We start from the raw sequence: 13430 nt of genomic DNA, 5'->3' as shown, positions 1-13430 counted from the left end.
GTAACTGGGGGGTTTCAGCCTCTCTAGTCCCATCTGCCAAGACACAGCTGGTCTTGACGTATCAGGCTCTGGGAGCCTCCAGCAGCATCTCGTCCTGAGCCAGACCTCCAACCCACTTCCCCTGGCTGTTCCGACCTCAGGTATCGAAAAGAAAAACAAACGCAGCTTGCGGCTTGCCTTTTCCATCGCCTCGTCCGGCAGCCAGGCCCAAGGTGCTGGGCTGCCAGCTGGGCGGCTGGGTTTCCTTCTGTGGGCAGCGGTGCAGGGCCAGCAAGGACCTCGCCGGTAGGGGCCAGGCCCATGGGTCATGGAACAGGGTGTCTAGTGCCACCCAGAATGGTGGGTATGGTGAGGCTGTCCTTAGACACCTGCCCCAGGGGTGGCAGGCCACAGGTGTGCTTTCAGCTTTGCTCTGCCTGGCTGCACACTGTCTGGCTGCCCATGCATTGCCAACCACACACACAGGCCCCTTTCTCATGGTGGTCTCAGGCTTGCTGCATGTAGCCTGTGATCCACAAGCCAGAAGGTGGAATGGCCTGGCAGCTAGGAGTTTAAAGCACGTGGCCACACTTCCACTGAGCCATAACCAGCAGGTGTGGGCACAGCTGGCTGAAATCAGGACCCCCAGTCAGCCTAGGCTGCAAGATGAGTACCACGGGGCATCACAGAATAGCAAGGGGTCCCCGACAGGCCTCAAGCTGACAGCAGACTTCAGCTCGGGGATGCAGTATGACGCTCGAGAGTTGAGCTGTTTGGGAAAGGTCACTCCGACTTCACCCTGACTGCATCAGAGTTAGACTCAGCAAGAACACCCTCGAGCTTCGTCCACGTTCACCCAGAGGCTCATGCCAGATGCCTCCCTAGCTCTGCAGACAACTGTGCCTTGTCTTGAGCCTACTGAAGCCTGCTGGGCATCAGCAGGGCACTCTCTTCACCCAGCACAATGCACAAAGGCAGCCGGTGCCCGGCAGGCTGGGATTCGGTGCCCAGCAGGCTGGGGATTCAGAGGGCGAGTGCAGGAGGGCTGTCAACAGGTGTCATTTTTCTGCAGCCAGCAGCAAGGAGCCAGGCAGGCCTAGCTGCCCCCTCCACCTATCTCTTATCAGCTCATCGTCCTCCTGGGGTTCAGGGCCTCCCCGAGAGGAATCTATACTTGTGCATTCTTTCCTAGGGTACAAATTACTCGGATGCCTCACCCGTGATGGCCAAACCCAGGAGCTGGCAAGGGGCAAGCACAGGCGGGAGGTGCCTGGGCTTTGGGCCACCCAAGCACTGCCTGGCACCCACCGGGTCTTGCCCAGGGCGGGCACCCGAGCCGCAGCAGCAGCAGCAGCAGCAGCAGCAGGAGGCAGAGCGTGTGTCGAGGACAGGAGTGAGATTAGGCCAGCTGTCTCTCGTCCAGACGGCCGCCGGCTGTGGGCAGGACATCTGCTCACACAGCTGAGGGGGCCAGGTGGCGCTCTGTCCGCCTCACCTCAAATCCCACCACATGGCTCCCAGGCACCACTCCCCATGCCCACAAGGGGGCTCAAGGGACCCCGTGCAACCCACCCTCTGGGGTGTGGGTCTGGGGACCGAGGCAGAGCCCTCCTTTCAGCGGCTTGTAAATGGAGCAGGCTGCGGCGAAGGATCTAAAGGGTTTCCACCCGGTGTAGCTCCCACTACCCACGCAGCCTAGCTTGGGAAGCCGTGCACTGCCATTCTGATGACCACTCGTTCGAGGAGTTGTTGGGAGAGCCGTGCAGAAATACTGGCTTCACCTCCATCCCTGCAGGCTGCCCAGGGAGTTCTCCCCTCACCTGCCTCTGTTCACTCCCAGCCCCCTGCCAAGTTGCCAGAGGCCTCCACAGCCAGCCTGCCTGCTTCTTCTGCTGCCCTGCCCCATTGCCTGGGTCCTTCAGCACCCACACTTTTCTGACCCTGCCAGGGCCCATGGGATTCCTAGGGTGTTGTGAGTTGACAAAGGTTCCATGGACAACTACATGAACCGCTTTGAACCCAGGCCTGACCTTCCGGCCTTCCCACACCTGCTGTCTGGATTCCCCAACTTCTGTCCACCCAGCTCACAGCTAGACCCAGGCCCATAATTTCTCCTACTCTGCAGCCCCTCTTGGGCACCAAATGCCCCCCAGCGCATACTTCCTGTCTCCACACAGCTCTCCAAAGGGAATGCTTTGCCCTCAGGCCCAGCTTCCTGCCCTGGGGCTTTTCCCAGCCTTCTTTTAAACCTGCCAGTGGCCAGCTTGTCCAGGTTGTAAGACCTGGGCAGATGGGTTCCGTGTATTCCCCAGCCAGAGCCCAGGTGGAAATTAGGGGTAGGGCAGTCTCCTGCCCACTTTGACCTCTGGGGAATCTTTCCTCTTCTAGTACCTTGAGCACCCAGAATTAGGCCCCATTCAAGGCTCTCACAGAAACACTCCACACCCTCACAGTAAAGCTAAAGGTAAGACAAGAAAAGTACTTAGGGAGGGGGCTGTCACCACCTTCTGTGTAGGGATGAGGGAGCTCATCTGCTCACCAATCCAAACACAAACTTCAGGGCTAGAGAGATGATGGCTCAGCAGTTAAGGCGCTAGCCTGCAAAGCCTAATGACCCAGGTTTGATTCCCCAGTACCCATATGAAGCCACATGCACAAAGTGGTGCATGCATCTGGAGTTTGTCTGCAGTGGCTGGAGGCCCTGGCCCACTCATATTCTCTCTCCCTCTCTCTCCTTCCTCCCTCCTTGCAAATAAATAAATAAAAATATTTTTTTAAGCCGGGCATGGTGGTGCATGCCTTTAATCCCAGCACTTGGGAGGCAGAGGTAGGAGGATCGCCGTGAGTTCAAGGCCACCCTGAGACTCCATAGTGAATTCCAGGTCAGCCTGGGCTAGAGTGAGACCCTACCTCGAAAAACCAAAAAATAAAATAAAATAAAATAAATATTTTTTTAAAAGAAAAACTTGGGCTGAAGAGATGGCTTAGTGGTTAAGCACTTGCCTGTAAAGCCTAAGAACACTGGTTCAAGGCTCGATTCCCCAGTACCCACATAAGCCAGATGCAGAAGGTGACGCATGCATCTAGAGTTTGTTTGCCGTGGCTGGAGGCCCTGATGTGCCCATTCTCTCCCTCTCTCTCCTCTTTCTCTCTCTCTTTCCCCCTGCCTCTTTTTGTGTCTGTCTGTCACTCTCAAATAAATAAATAAAAATAAACAAAAAAGAGAGAAAAACTTCTCCATCTAGGAGAGGTCTAGAATATGTAAAGGGTTCTCACAACTCAACAATAAAACATAACCTGATTTTTAAAAGAAGTAGGGCAAAGGAACTGAATAGATACTTCTCCAAAGAAGATGTACAAATGGCCAAAGATGCTTAATGTCATTAGTCATGAGGGAAATGCAAATCAAAACCTCAACAAGACACACTTCAAATCAGTGAGACAAGTCACATCCACTAGGAGGAATAGAACTGAAAACACAATTAGAAGAACTAGAATGCTGATGATGATATGGAAAAACTGGAGCCTTGTACATTGCTGATGGGTATATAAAATACTGCAGCCACCCTGGAAAACATTTTAGCAGTTCCTTTAAAAAAAAAAAGCTGAATGTAGAATTAATTATCACAGGAACCAGCAATTCCACTCGAGATATCTACTCCCAAAGACCGGAAATATAGATATACGCAAGGGGGGAAAAAACTGTGCAGAAATGCTGACAGCAGCATCATTAGAAATAGCCAAACAGTGGAAACAAACCAAATATCCATCAACCGATGAACAGCTTTTTTTTAAGAGCTGTTGTATAATCACCCAACTGAGTATAATTCAGTCATGAGGAGAGTGAGACACTGATTCATGCTACAATGTGGATGAACCTCAAAAACATGACACCGAGTGAAAGAAGCCAGACACAAAAGGCCACACAGTGTATGATTCCATTTCTACTAAACGTGGAATAGGAAAATCCATAGAGACAGAAAGATTAGTGGTTGCCAGGGGCTGGGGGTGGGGAAGACAGGGAGTGACTGCTGAGTGAGTCTGAGGTTTCTGGGGTGAGGAAAATGTTCTGGAATTAAGACAGTGGTGATGGCTGCGCAGTCTTGTGAATATACCCAAAACCACTGAGCAGGGGGAGTTTCAAGGGATGTGAGTTGTATCCAATAGCAGAAAGGGCCTCAAAAGCAGGCCCCCAAAGCCACTTGGCCCCAAACTGTGCACAGTGGTTCAAGCTGCCCAGAGTGTCTTTCCCACCTCCATGCCAAAGGTCCCACAAGTGTCTCCGGAGGGATGTGGGACACACGTGGCCAAAACACAGAGGCAAAAACCAGCTGTGAGGTTTACAAGGAGCCTTCCTAGTCTTAAAGAAACCAAGGAGGAAGCCCCCAAAGCTCCCCCAGGGGCTCTGCTAGGGGCCTGGCTCATTCACTGCTGCACAAATTCCTGGCACAGAGCTGTAAGGTGTGCAGGCCCCCCACCAGGAGCAGTCCGGGGAACCAGCCCAGCCCAGCCTGGAGCCTCCCTCTAGACAACCCCAAGACCCACAGGGGAAACATCACAGACTGTGCAGCCCTCAGGCCCACCCTCTCATCTTCCAACTCCCAGAGTGGGGCAGGAGGTGGGGCATGCCAAGTCTGAAAGCCACTCTTGAAGACTCCCTGCGTCTGTTCCCAGCCCGCATGTGACCTCAGGCTGGCCCCAGGAACACAGGCCCGTCAGCAGCTCTGGGAGAACCTAATGGAATTGCCACCTGCCAAGCTGGGCTGGGATGAGGAGCTGAGCCAAGCGAGGAAGAGAGGGGAGCCCCTTCCCCATGGCTGGTGGCCAGCCCAGAGGGTCCGGTGGCAGGGTGGCCAGAGGCCTCAATAAGGGAAGGGCGGCCTGAGCGGGCAGGGTTGGGTTGCAGCTCCGGGGAGGGGGCGGGGAGAGCTCCCGAGACCACGTGACCATCCCCGGGGCCAGCCTCTCCTCTCTGGGTTCCTGGGCTGTAACTGGAGCCGCGTTCCTGCCTGGGAGCCTCCGTGCCAGGCAGAGCTTTGGAGAGGGGGAAGGGAGAGGAGAGCCCCAGATTCCAGCTCCTCCCTGCTCTCTCTCTCTCTCTAATCAAGATGGGGAGGGACACTCCAGCATACCCATACCCACAGGAGCACCCGAAGACTCCCCCACCAACTCTGAGCTTGCCTGGCCTTTCAGGATTTAGCGACCCCCATCTCTTCCCTTGGCTGGGGCAGGGCTGGGTCTTCTGCACACAGAACAGCCTAAGGCATGTCTTGTGCCCCCAATGCACGTACCTACGTATGTACACACACACCCCTCAGGAATCAACTTCGGAGAGATCCAAGTTGCCTACACAGTCCCTCCAGGTTTTTCCCAGACCCTGATTTCAAAGAGGTACCCACTCTGTCTACCTCTGTCAGTCTCCTGTCCCCCGCGCCCCTAGCCAGGGCAGATTACAGGAGTCATACTTGAGACCTGCTCAATCTGCCTTGTGGGGTCCTTTGGGGCCGAGAGCCCGAGAGGCGCTGACAGAGCCACAATGGTATTGATGCACTCGCTACGTATAGGGAACCCACCGCAGGGACTTGCTCCCAGCCTGAAAATCTACATAAAGCATGCATACACCACCCCTCCAAGAGCAAAGCGCAACGACCTTGGGAGACACAAAGCGCAGAGGCAGCTCTGAGACAAGAGGCCAGCGGCGCAGCCCCTCATCTCTCGCAGGATCTGAATTCTGGGGCCACGGAGCCAGAGACAGGGATCCCAGGCAAAGCAAAGTGGCCGCCCATGCAAGCCCAGGGCGTGTCAGAAGCCTGGTGTGAGCAGAGCCTCTTGGCTGGGCCCGGGAGAGCGAGGAAGGCACAGCTGGCTGTCGGGGCCGTCGTGACTCACCGTGGACCTGTGGCCAGACGGCCATCCTCGGCCCTCCCTCCTACCCGCGGGGGAGGCTCGGGGCTGCACAGATGGTGTGCAGGGGCGTGCCAGGCCGAGGCCCTGGGGCCCGACCCACAGTGGAAGCCAGGAGAGCGCCTGGGTGAAAGTCTACCCCCGCCCCACTCGCCGCCGGGAACCGAGACACGGAACTGACCCTGGGAGAAGACTCGGGGAGTCAGGGACAGAGAAGAAAGGAGGAGAAAGAAAAACACAAAGGGAAAATTTCCCATGAAAATATTTTATTTTCTTTGAGAACAGGATACACCTGCAGGGCTTCTCGGCCCAGCCGGCCTCTCCCTGCCCTGATGTGTGCCAGATTCCTGGACCAACGGGGCCCTCTGCCGGCCACGCCGCCGCGCGCGGGGGCAACCCGGACTAGGGGCGAGCGAACAGGTGACGGGCGAAGGGCGGCGGCCCAGGGAGCATTTCTTGGGAGTCCAGGACGGGGGTGGAAAATGGGGGGGGCGAGAGGCTGCTACCCGAAGGGGACGACCAAGACCACCGGGGACAGTGCAGAGAAGAGACTCAGGGAAAGCGGAGAAAGCTTGGGACGCTGCCTCGCAAGGTGCCACCCTGGACCTCGGCGAAGTCAAAGTTCAGGAAAGGTCTCCTTAAAGGTCGCTGGGTTTCGGGCATCCCAGGGCAGGGGAAAGGGGGCTTCTGGAAGAAGGGAAGGAAGGAAAGGCGAAGAGACACGCCAACAACGCGGCACACGGCGAGCGCAGAGACCGGCGAGCGCAGGAGGCGACCCCGTGGGACCGCGTCGGCGTCCAGCGCTCGGGCCAGGTCTCCCAGAAGCGCTCCCCTGGGCCGAGGTCTGAGCTCGGGCCCGGGCGCGCGCCAGAAGCAAAGAGCAAGAAAAATAAATTTCTCCAGCTTGGAGGAGGGTTTTTTTTTTTTTTTTTTTCTTCCCCCTTTGGGGCTCAGTGCAAGGAACATCTGGATTTTGTACGTGTTTTTTTGTTGTTGTTAAATTAACTTCTCCAGGAGAGAAAGGGGGGCGGGTGGGCAGAGGCGGCGGAGACTCCAGCCTTTTGGCAGTAACACCGCGGCCTAAGGCGGCGGCGGCGGCTCCGGGAGTCACGGAGGACCGCGGCCCCGCGCAAGTCCGTCGGGCACGCCGGCCCCTCCACCTCCGGGGCGCAGCGGGACACACGGACGGGCGGACAGAGGCGCCGCGCGCGCCGCAAACAGCTCCAGGCCACCCGGCGGCCCCCGCCGAGCACCTGGCGGACGCTGCTTCCCCCTTCACACACGCACACGCGCACACGCACACACACACACACACACACCCAACACACACACACACCCCGGGCTCGGGGTGTCCCCCGCCCTCGCCCTCGCCCGCCCTCGCGCGGCCGCCCGCCGCGGGCACCACCTACCCGAAGTAGGCGGCCGAAGGGCGCAGCGCGGCGAGCAGCAGCGTCAGCCCGAAGGCCGCGGACAGCCAGCGCGCCAGCAGGGACCCATCCAGCATCTTGCCGCGCCGCGGCGGCTGACCATCGCGCTCCCGACTCCGCGCAGGGCGCGCCGCGGCCGCCACGCTCTTATAGCGCCCCGCAGCCGGGGCCGCGGGGCGGGGCGCGGGCCAGCTGAGCCGGGCCCGCCCGCTCCCGGGAGGAGGGGTCACGCCGGCGCCGGGGGCGGGCCGAAACCCGACCCGCGCGCCCGCTGCTGCCGCCGCCGCAGCCGCCACCGTCGCCGCCTGGACCGCTCGGCTCGCGGGGCTGGTCTAGGGCTGGCCGTGGGGAGGGCCGGGCGGGTGGGCGCGGTGGGAACCGGGGCCGGGCGGAGGGGTCGGAGGCTGGTGTGGCGGGGAATGCTGAGAGCCCAAGCGGGGTAGGCGCCCGCCGGGGTGGGGTGTCTGCTGCAGCCGGCTGGAGCGCGACTGCCGGGGGAGTCTCTTGGAGAACTGGGGCGGGCTGGGTGTTGCCCGCCAGAGTGCGGGAGACGGGGGATCCGGCAGAGGTCTGAGCGTCCCGGGAGTGGGTGCAACTGTGTTGCAGAGTGTTGGCAGGGTGGCCTGGGGGGCTACGTTGTCCTGGGCAGCGCAGCGGTATTGGCGTGAGGCCAGCTCGCGTGGGTGTCGCCCGCAGGGGCCTCTGCCTGAAGCTGGAGGGAGCGCTGCGGCTGCTCCACGGGAAAACTTGGCGAAAAGAGGAAACGGACGCGGGAACCCCTAGAGGAGAGTGAGCCGAACGAGCCGATCTGGTAGCTTGGGGATTTCTTTAAATTGAGGGAGAGCTGACAGCTGAAATCACTGACACGCATCGACCCTGTTCCCACAGCTCACGTCTCTTGAGGATGAAGGGGGCTTCTGGCCAGGACGATCCTGGTGTGACTGGAAGCAGAGCTATCTAGTGACTCATCGTCGTGCGATTGTCGCGTGGTTCAAAAAAGTCCAACTTGAACTGAAAAGCAAAGAAACACAAATACCAGGAGACATCCAGAATACTTAAAAGTTCCTTAGACAGGGATGTAGGGCAGGACTGTTGGGTTCAGGTAGGTAGGTGGGTAAGTAGCTGCCCATGACTGCCAATCTGCTACAAGGGAGATCTAACCCCCCCCCCCCCACCACACACACACACACAGGACCCAGGCTGAAGAGCTGGTGTGCATCTGCAACCTGGTTTTCCTGACCGACAGGCCTGCCCACCAGCCAGTGCCTTCTGCATATGGGGGGGGGAGTGTCTCTGAGTCAGAGACCTCCAAGTCTGAGGGTTGAAGCATCTCAGGAAGACTGAGATAGCTGGGTGCGCAAATCTGCTCAGACACCAGACACGAAGGGGAATCACAAAAGATTAGCAAAGGAAGAAACAGCAGAATTTACCTCTGCCTCCATAATGCTCTGAGCCGAGCAGCTCACTCTCGTGATATGTGGACCACCCAAGTGAATATGCCCTGTCCCGTCGGGTGTGGTGGGTGTGTGGCTGGGTGAGGGACGCGCGACAGGCACATCGCTGTCTCTCTGAGCCTTGGTTTCCACATCTTAGCTCCAGTGAGCAATGGCTCTTTCCTATTGGGTGGGACCAGCCTCATATCTTTTTCTCCATTCCTGAAACCTCTTCCCACGGTCTCATCTGCTCACACCTTGTCCCAAAAGGAACATAGAAGGTAGCCCCACCCACGCCAGCCCTGGGTAGCCTCAGGGTGACCAAGACTTCTTCCACCTGGAGGCCTGGCTCTCGCTCCCTGGAAGAGGCAGGGGACCTGAGACCCAGAGCGATGACATGTTTAAAGGCATGAGATCGCTTCCAAGAAAAATGATGTGTGAGATTGTAAATGAGTGTCACCAGGCGCCGCAGTCGATACAAATCTCCCAGTAAGAGTGGAGAGCTGTCACTTAGGCCACCCAGAGAGTCCCGAGAGAGGCAGTGGCTGGCCAGCTCAGGGGCAGAGAGGCCTGATCTTAGCCATGGCTCCCTTTGGCTACATCTGCTAGTGAGGGTGGTACCAATCTTAGAAGGTTCCTGCTTTGTGGGTAGTGGGGACAGGCAAGTCATGGCAACTGGGAGGTGGGGTGAGGCAGTCTGTCCCTGATTAAACCCACCAAACCTCCACTTGAAGCCCTGGTTTAGCTCCACCCAGGAATCTTTATCAGGAGCCCTGAGGACTAGGGCATGTAGGTGACAAGGCCCATGGCCAATATAGGTTAATGCCAGAGATGCACCTGAGGGTCTTGGAGGGCTACCACAGCCCTCTGTCTCTATACCAGAGGAGACAGCAGATGGAGGTGAAGCCACCAGCTGCCCCACCCTCACTGGACCCCAGAAGACACATACCTAGGAGCCCCCTTGGCCTCCAGCTCCATCTCATGTCTGACAGCATTCATTCCATTGTTGCCTACGCGCTGCCTCACCAGGACCTCCAGGTACCTATGGAGCCAAGACTTTTTCAGATGGGACCCTCGCCCACACTCATCTGAGGGGGGCATCCAGGCCTGCCAGTCCTTTGCATCTGCCCAGACTGCCACCACCAACAGCAGCCCAGCACCAGGGAAGAGAGGGTGCCTCCCCTGCCAAGGTTCAGCCCCACCTAAAGGTTTCCTTTGCCTTCGTTGAAGGAAGATAGAACGAAGGTGAGGCTGGGGAGTGGGGTCAGGGATGAAGGAAACAGTGACTTGTCAGGTTTTCTGATGCTGGGCAGAGTTCACTGGCTATGGTGGCCACTGAACAGGTAGAAAGTGAATTCTCATGGAAGAGCTGTTGGCAAGCACTTGGATGGAAAACTGAGCCAGTAGAATTCAGCAGAACTCTGCCCAAGGGCATGCAGCAGGCCTTTGAGGAATACCCCTTCTTCCCCCCCCCCCAAACCCCAGGGCAGATAATTAATCTCCTGGCCTTGTACAGTGTGGAAGGGACTGCCTTCCAGGGCAGGCCAGTTTATTCTCATCCAGTATACTGGGCTCTGGCCCATGGCCAAGTGGCCACCTGGTTTCAGTATGGGGATCTGTGGTTTGAAGGCTCATCGTCACCCACTGTGGCCACTCAGACATGTGAAGCCATCCAGATACTGGGCAAAGAGGCCAGATGTCCCTGGGTCAAGGAATATATCTAACTGAAATCATAAACCAAGCCACCGTACATAAATTGTCCCCAGACTTGAGTCCATTTACAGGCCCATGACCCCTGATGAAGGGAAGGTTAGATCCCCTTGAAGAAGGAGCCTGCTAACTGCCCAGAAGTTATATTGTTATTCTCCTAGCCTTCCCCATGGGGCTTTTGACCAGGTGACCATCCATGGGGAAAAAGGAAATAATTAGACCTTTCCAAGACTACTGAACTAGGGTCGATTTCTGAAAACCTGCAGAGTATCAGTGGCTTGAGGTCAGCTCTGTCTCATGGCTGGTCCCAAGGGCCCCACATCCCTCCTGTAGTCACTTCTCCAGTCCCTGGTGAGTAACACAAGTAGACAGTCAACAGAAGGTAGCGTTACTATGGTATGAGTGACAGCAGTAAGCAGTTAAGGTGACTAGATTTGTCTGACCTCCCTCCATACTCAGCATCTAGAGCCAAGGGGGGCAAATGATGCTTTGAAGGGCAAGACCAGCCCTGTGACAGTGATGTCAGTGCTGGAGAAGAAGGCACATGCTCTGCAACGAACCCTGAAAGGCAGGACACAAAGTCAGCCAGCAGTGAGCACTCCCCACATCTGAGTTTGTGGCAACTCTTGCACGATGAGCTGCTGAATTCATACCACTACAGATGTCTGAGAATGCTGAGGTGGGCGCAGGCTCAGGGGAGACTGGGGAGGAACTGAACAACTTGTGTGGCATGAACCCCCGCAGCTGCAAGGATGCCCCAGGGACATCAAGTAGGGTGAGAGAAAACTATCATCCTAGGCTTGGATCTGCATGCCACAGGACAGCAGGGACGGCTACAGCGGTTCTGGGGAGCTTGTGAGTACCTATGACCCCAACCAAAGTCAGGGTGCCCCATCAGACAGAAAAGAAAACTCAGTTGGATGCACTCTACTCCTAACAGCTTCAGGCAAGCCAGACTCCTCCGAGGCACCTCAGGAAGTACATAGACTGCTTACAGCATCCTGCTCCAAGCCTCCTCCTGCAGCCCCAGCCCAGTATCTGGCAGAGACCCCCCCAACCCCAGCGCACAGCAATCACCAGACTGTGTTCCAGGCTTAGAGGTGATTCCAGTCCCTCCCTCCTGGTACCATACAGTCCAGTGATGCCACCACACAGGCTCCTCTGCCTGTGCCAGTGGCAGAGATCTGGGCGGGGGGGGGGTGGAGGGAATGAATGAGAAGAGGTATTAAGTTGAGAGACAGGGAAAGGCATGAGGAATTGGAGGCAGGCTGAATGAGAAGAGGAAGGTGAAGGAGAGAACTACACACAAGCTGACCATGAAGGTAAGAATGCATGCAAGCGAGAATGAGTAGGAAAGAAAACGAACGAATGAATGAAAAACGAGAATGTGAGGAATGGGGCTGCAGATGTAACTCAGTTGGTGGAGTGCTTGCTTAGCATGCACAAGACCCTGGATTCCATTTCCAGCACCACATAAACTGGGTGTAGTAACGCGCTTCTGTAATCCCAGCACTTGGGAGGTGGAGGCTGAGGGATAAGACGTTTGTCATGTTTGGCTGCACAGCAAGTTTGAGGCCAGCTTGGAATACATGAGACCCTATCTGAAAAAAAAAATATGGAAAGGGAGAGTGCATATGAATGAGAAGGGGATGAATGAATGAGAGTGAGAGAGAGAGAAAAAAAATAATGAGTGAGAGCGAGTCAGGATGGATGTGGGAGGGCAGAGGCCTAAGCACACACACCCGCTCATGCCTGCCTTCTCAGGGCTTTGGTTTCCCAGCACATAATACCTGAAGGTAGGGTCGGGGAAGTTTGGTCCTCCCTGCTGGGGGCTGATGCCTAGGCATGGGGGGGGCACTATCAGGTGGTCTTGGAAGAGTAGGGTAAGGGACCTGATAAAGGCAACATTGCCTAATTGAGAAAGTTGGGCACGGGTCTCCCTAGGGGAGACAAACACCACATATGAGTCATGTGAAATGGAGTTGGACAGAGAACATAAAGAGAAATGAAGCCACCCAGGCTGCCAGCCATGGACCAAATGAGCTCATGGACTGTGATGGGGGCGGAGGCCGGCTGGAGAGTCCAGCCAAGCTGACGGAATGGAGACCCAGTTCCTACGTGGCCAGGCTGCCCCCTGCAGGTTGAGAGAAGGAGCAGACTCCCAAACAGCGTCCTGACTGCCGTCCTCCACCATCCCACCCAACTTCAGGAGACCATTTGAGGTAGAAACCAAGTAGTTTTGGTGAGAAAAGCCTATGTATGCAAAACTATGTCTTCTGGGATATAAGGGAATGAGTTGTTTCTTCTTTTTTTTTTTTTTTCGGGCTGGAGAGTTGGCTTAGTGGTTAAGGTATTTGCCTATAAAGGCAAAGAACTCAGGTTTGATTACCCAGGACCCATGTAAGCCAGATGCACAAGTTGGCACATGTCTCTGGAGTTCATTAGCAGTAGCTTCATGAAGGCCCTGACATGCCGATTCTCTCTCTCTCTCTATCACAAATAAAATAAATCAAAAATCTAAAAGAGATTTATTTTTCCCCCTTGTGCAAGATTTTTTAAAATGACTTTATAGGGCCACATCCAGACTCAAGCTGCACCTGCCAGGGAGACCCTGTAATGCCGTGAGGACTGGCTAGAGCACGCCAGGTGATTTTGAAGCCTTCTGCTCTGGGATAGGGGGTGGTCAGGACCTCATCTCTGGGCTCCATGACACCACATGAGGTAGAAGTCTCTTCAGGCCCAGAGCCAGCATGGTTGTCACTTTGATGGTCAACACACCTTCTCTGAGCAGCACATGGCACAAGGCGGTAGCAACCTGGCAGTTAACAGGGTTTCCCCTGTATCTCACCAGGCCGTCCACAAACTCCATGGACTCAGCCCTCTGTTCAGTGTGGAGTTCCCCAGACAACTCCACCTTGTAGCCCTTGGTTCCTTTCTCCTTGGTAAACCATGGAGCTCCATAGCAATCAGTTCTTGA

At 56.3% G+C, this 13430-nt stretch overlaps 1 protein-coding gene across 2 annotated transcripts in view; it reads right to left on the bottom strand.

Annotated features, from left to right (window-relative positions):
- Wnt9a (Wnt family member 9A) overlaps positions 1-7387 on the bottom strand; it is a 29634-nt gene extending 22247 nt beyond the window's left edge. For both annotated transcript variants that reach the window (XM_004657447.2, XM_045152970.1), the window contains exon 1: positions 7293-7387. In XM_004657447.2, coding sequence (XP_004657504.1) covers positions 7293-7387 — 95 coding nt within the window. The remainder of the gene's footprint in view (positions 1-7292) is intronic.
- Between the last annotated feature and the right edge of the window lie 6043 nt (positions 7388-13430).

This window comes from Jaculus jaculus, chromosome 6 (assembly GCF_020740685.1).
Source record: "Jaculus jaculus isolate mJacJac1 chromosome 6, mJacJac1.mat.Y.cur, whole genome shotgun sequence".
Taxonomy (NCBI): Eukaryota; Metazoa; Chordata; class Mammalia; order Rodentia; family Dipodidae; genus Jaculus; species Jaculus jaculus.
This window is presented reverse-complemented; position numbering and strand designations above follow the sequence as displayed.